A 1076-nucleotide genomic window follows, 5' to 3' on the forward strand; every position below is an offset into this window, starting at 1 on the left:
AGCCAAAGGCGTATAGTAGTCCAAAGAATTGGCGTCAACCAAACGAAATATCTGAAACTCTGGCAAATTTTGCCTAGAAAGAGGGGAGTCTCCCCTTCTTCGATGAACTTGCTGTTAGCTAGCGGGCCCAACGTTCTGTAGAATATCTCCGCTTTTATCTCTGCTGGAAGTCGATTGATCGGGGATAGAGAGTTTAATTGTGAGCGCAATCGTCGATGCTCCTCTTGTTGTTTAAGAAGAACAGCCTGCGTTTGCGCTATTTCCGATTCTAAAGCGGCCATTTGAAGTAGTAAGCCGTTCTTTGCCAGTGTCTTCGCATTCTCGGAGTGATCAAGACGTTCTGGCATGTTTCTGTTTGTCTTTTGTGTAATGTTAGATTTCGTTCATTAACCAGAGAGAAGAATATTCTCACTCGCAATGTGCAACCGCCTACAATGAAGGAGTGGCTTGTGCGACCCGGAGTGCGTCTCAACAAGTCGAAGTTCCCACGTCATCATCGTGCCCATCTTCTACTACATGGCCATATTCGAAATCCACTTCTCAATCATCGAAAACTCTGGCGGTGGCGAGGGATTTATGAGCTCCGAGTTCCAACGCACCCTGGCGGTAGGGGAACGGCAGACACATTCGCGGACGTCGTTTTCGAGTCAAAAGTCACCAGTAGTGAATCGTCACGTTCGCAACACGCAAAGCATTTATCTCACTCGCAATTATCCTGGCTGCAGTAAACAGCAACAGATTACTCTGTCACTGCGTACCCTCGCCGAAGCTTCAACAACAACTCGGACTTTAGGATCTTCAACGCCACTTTGGTTGGGGGCAGGATGCTGCCAACGCCAACTCATTGTGGTTCATTGAGACATCAGGACATCCGCAATGTACGTGTTGGATATTTTTGATTTTTGGACTTGCTGACGGGTGTGATGTGTAGTACCTCCGGACCCGCCCAAGGTCAACTATAAGCTATCTGGATTCCCTGCCAAGTTCTGAGAGCTCCGCAAGTCATGTGGACGACGAACGCTGGTCTGACTGATCGACACGCCTTTGACTCTCGTCCGGATTCGTGGCCCACTTCT

The 1076-nt window shown here is 48.6% G+C and overlaps 1 protein-coding gene across 1 annotated transcript; it reads left to right on the forward strand.

Moving 5' to 3' along the window:
* Positions 1-516: 516 nt before the first annotated feature.
* Positions 517-858, forward strand: LACBIDRAFT_312803 (glycosyltransferase family 39 protein; the record flags this gene model as incomplete). The annotated part of the gene is made up of 1 exon (XM_001891241.1): positions 517-858. The coding sequence occupies one exon, from the start codon at positions 517-519 to the stop codon at positions 856-858; it is 342 nt and encodes a 113-aa protein (XP_001891276.1).
* Between the last annotated feature and the right edge of the window lie 218 nt (positions 859-1076).

The sequence above is a fragment of the Laccaria bicolor genome, genomic scaffold (assembly GCF_000143565.1).
Source record: "Laccaria bicolor S238N-H82 LACBIscaffold_553 genomic scaffold, whole genome shotgun sequence".
Classification (NCBI taxonomy): domain Eukaryota; kingdom Fungi; phylum Basidiomycota; class Agaricomycetes; order Agaricales; family Hydnangiaceae; genus Laccaria; species Laccaria bicolor.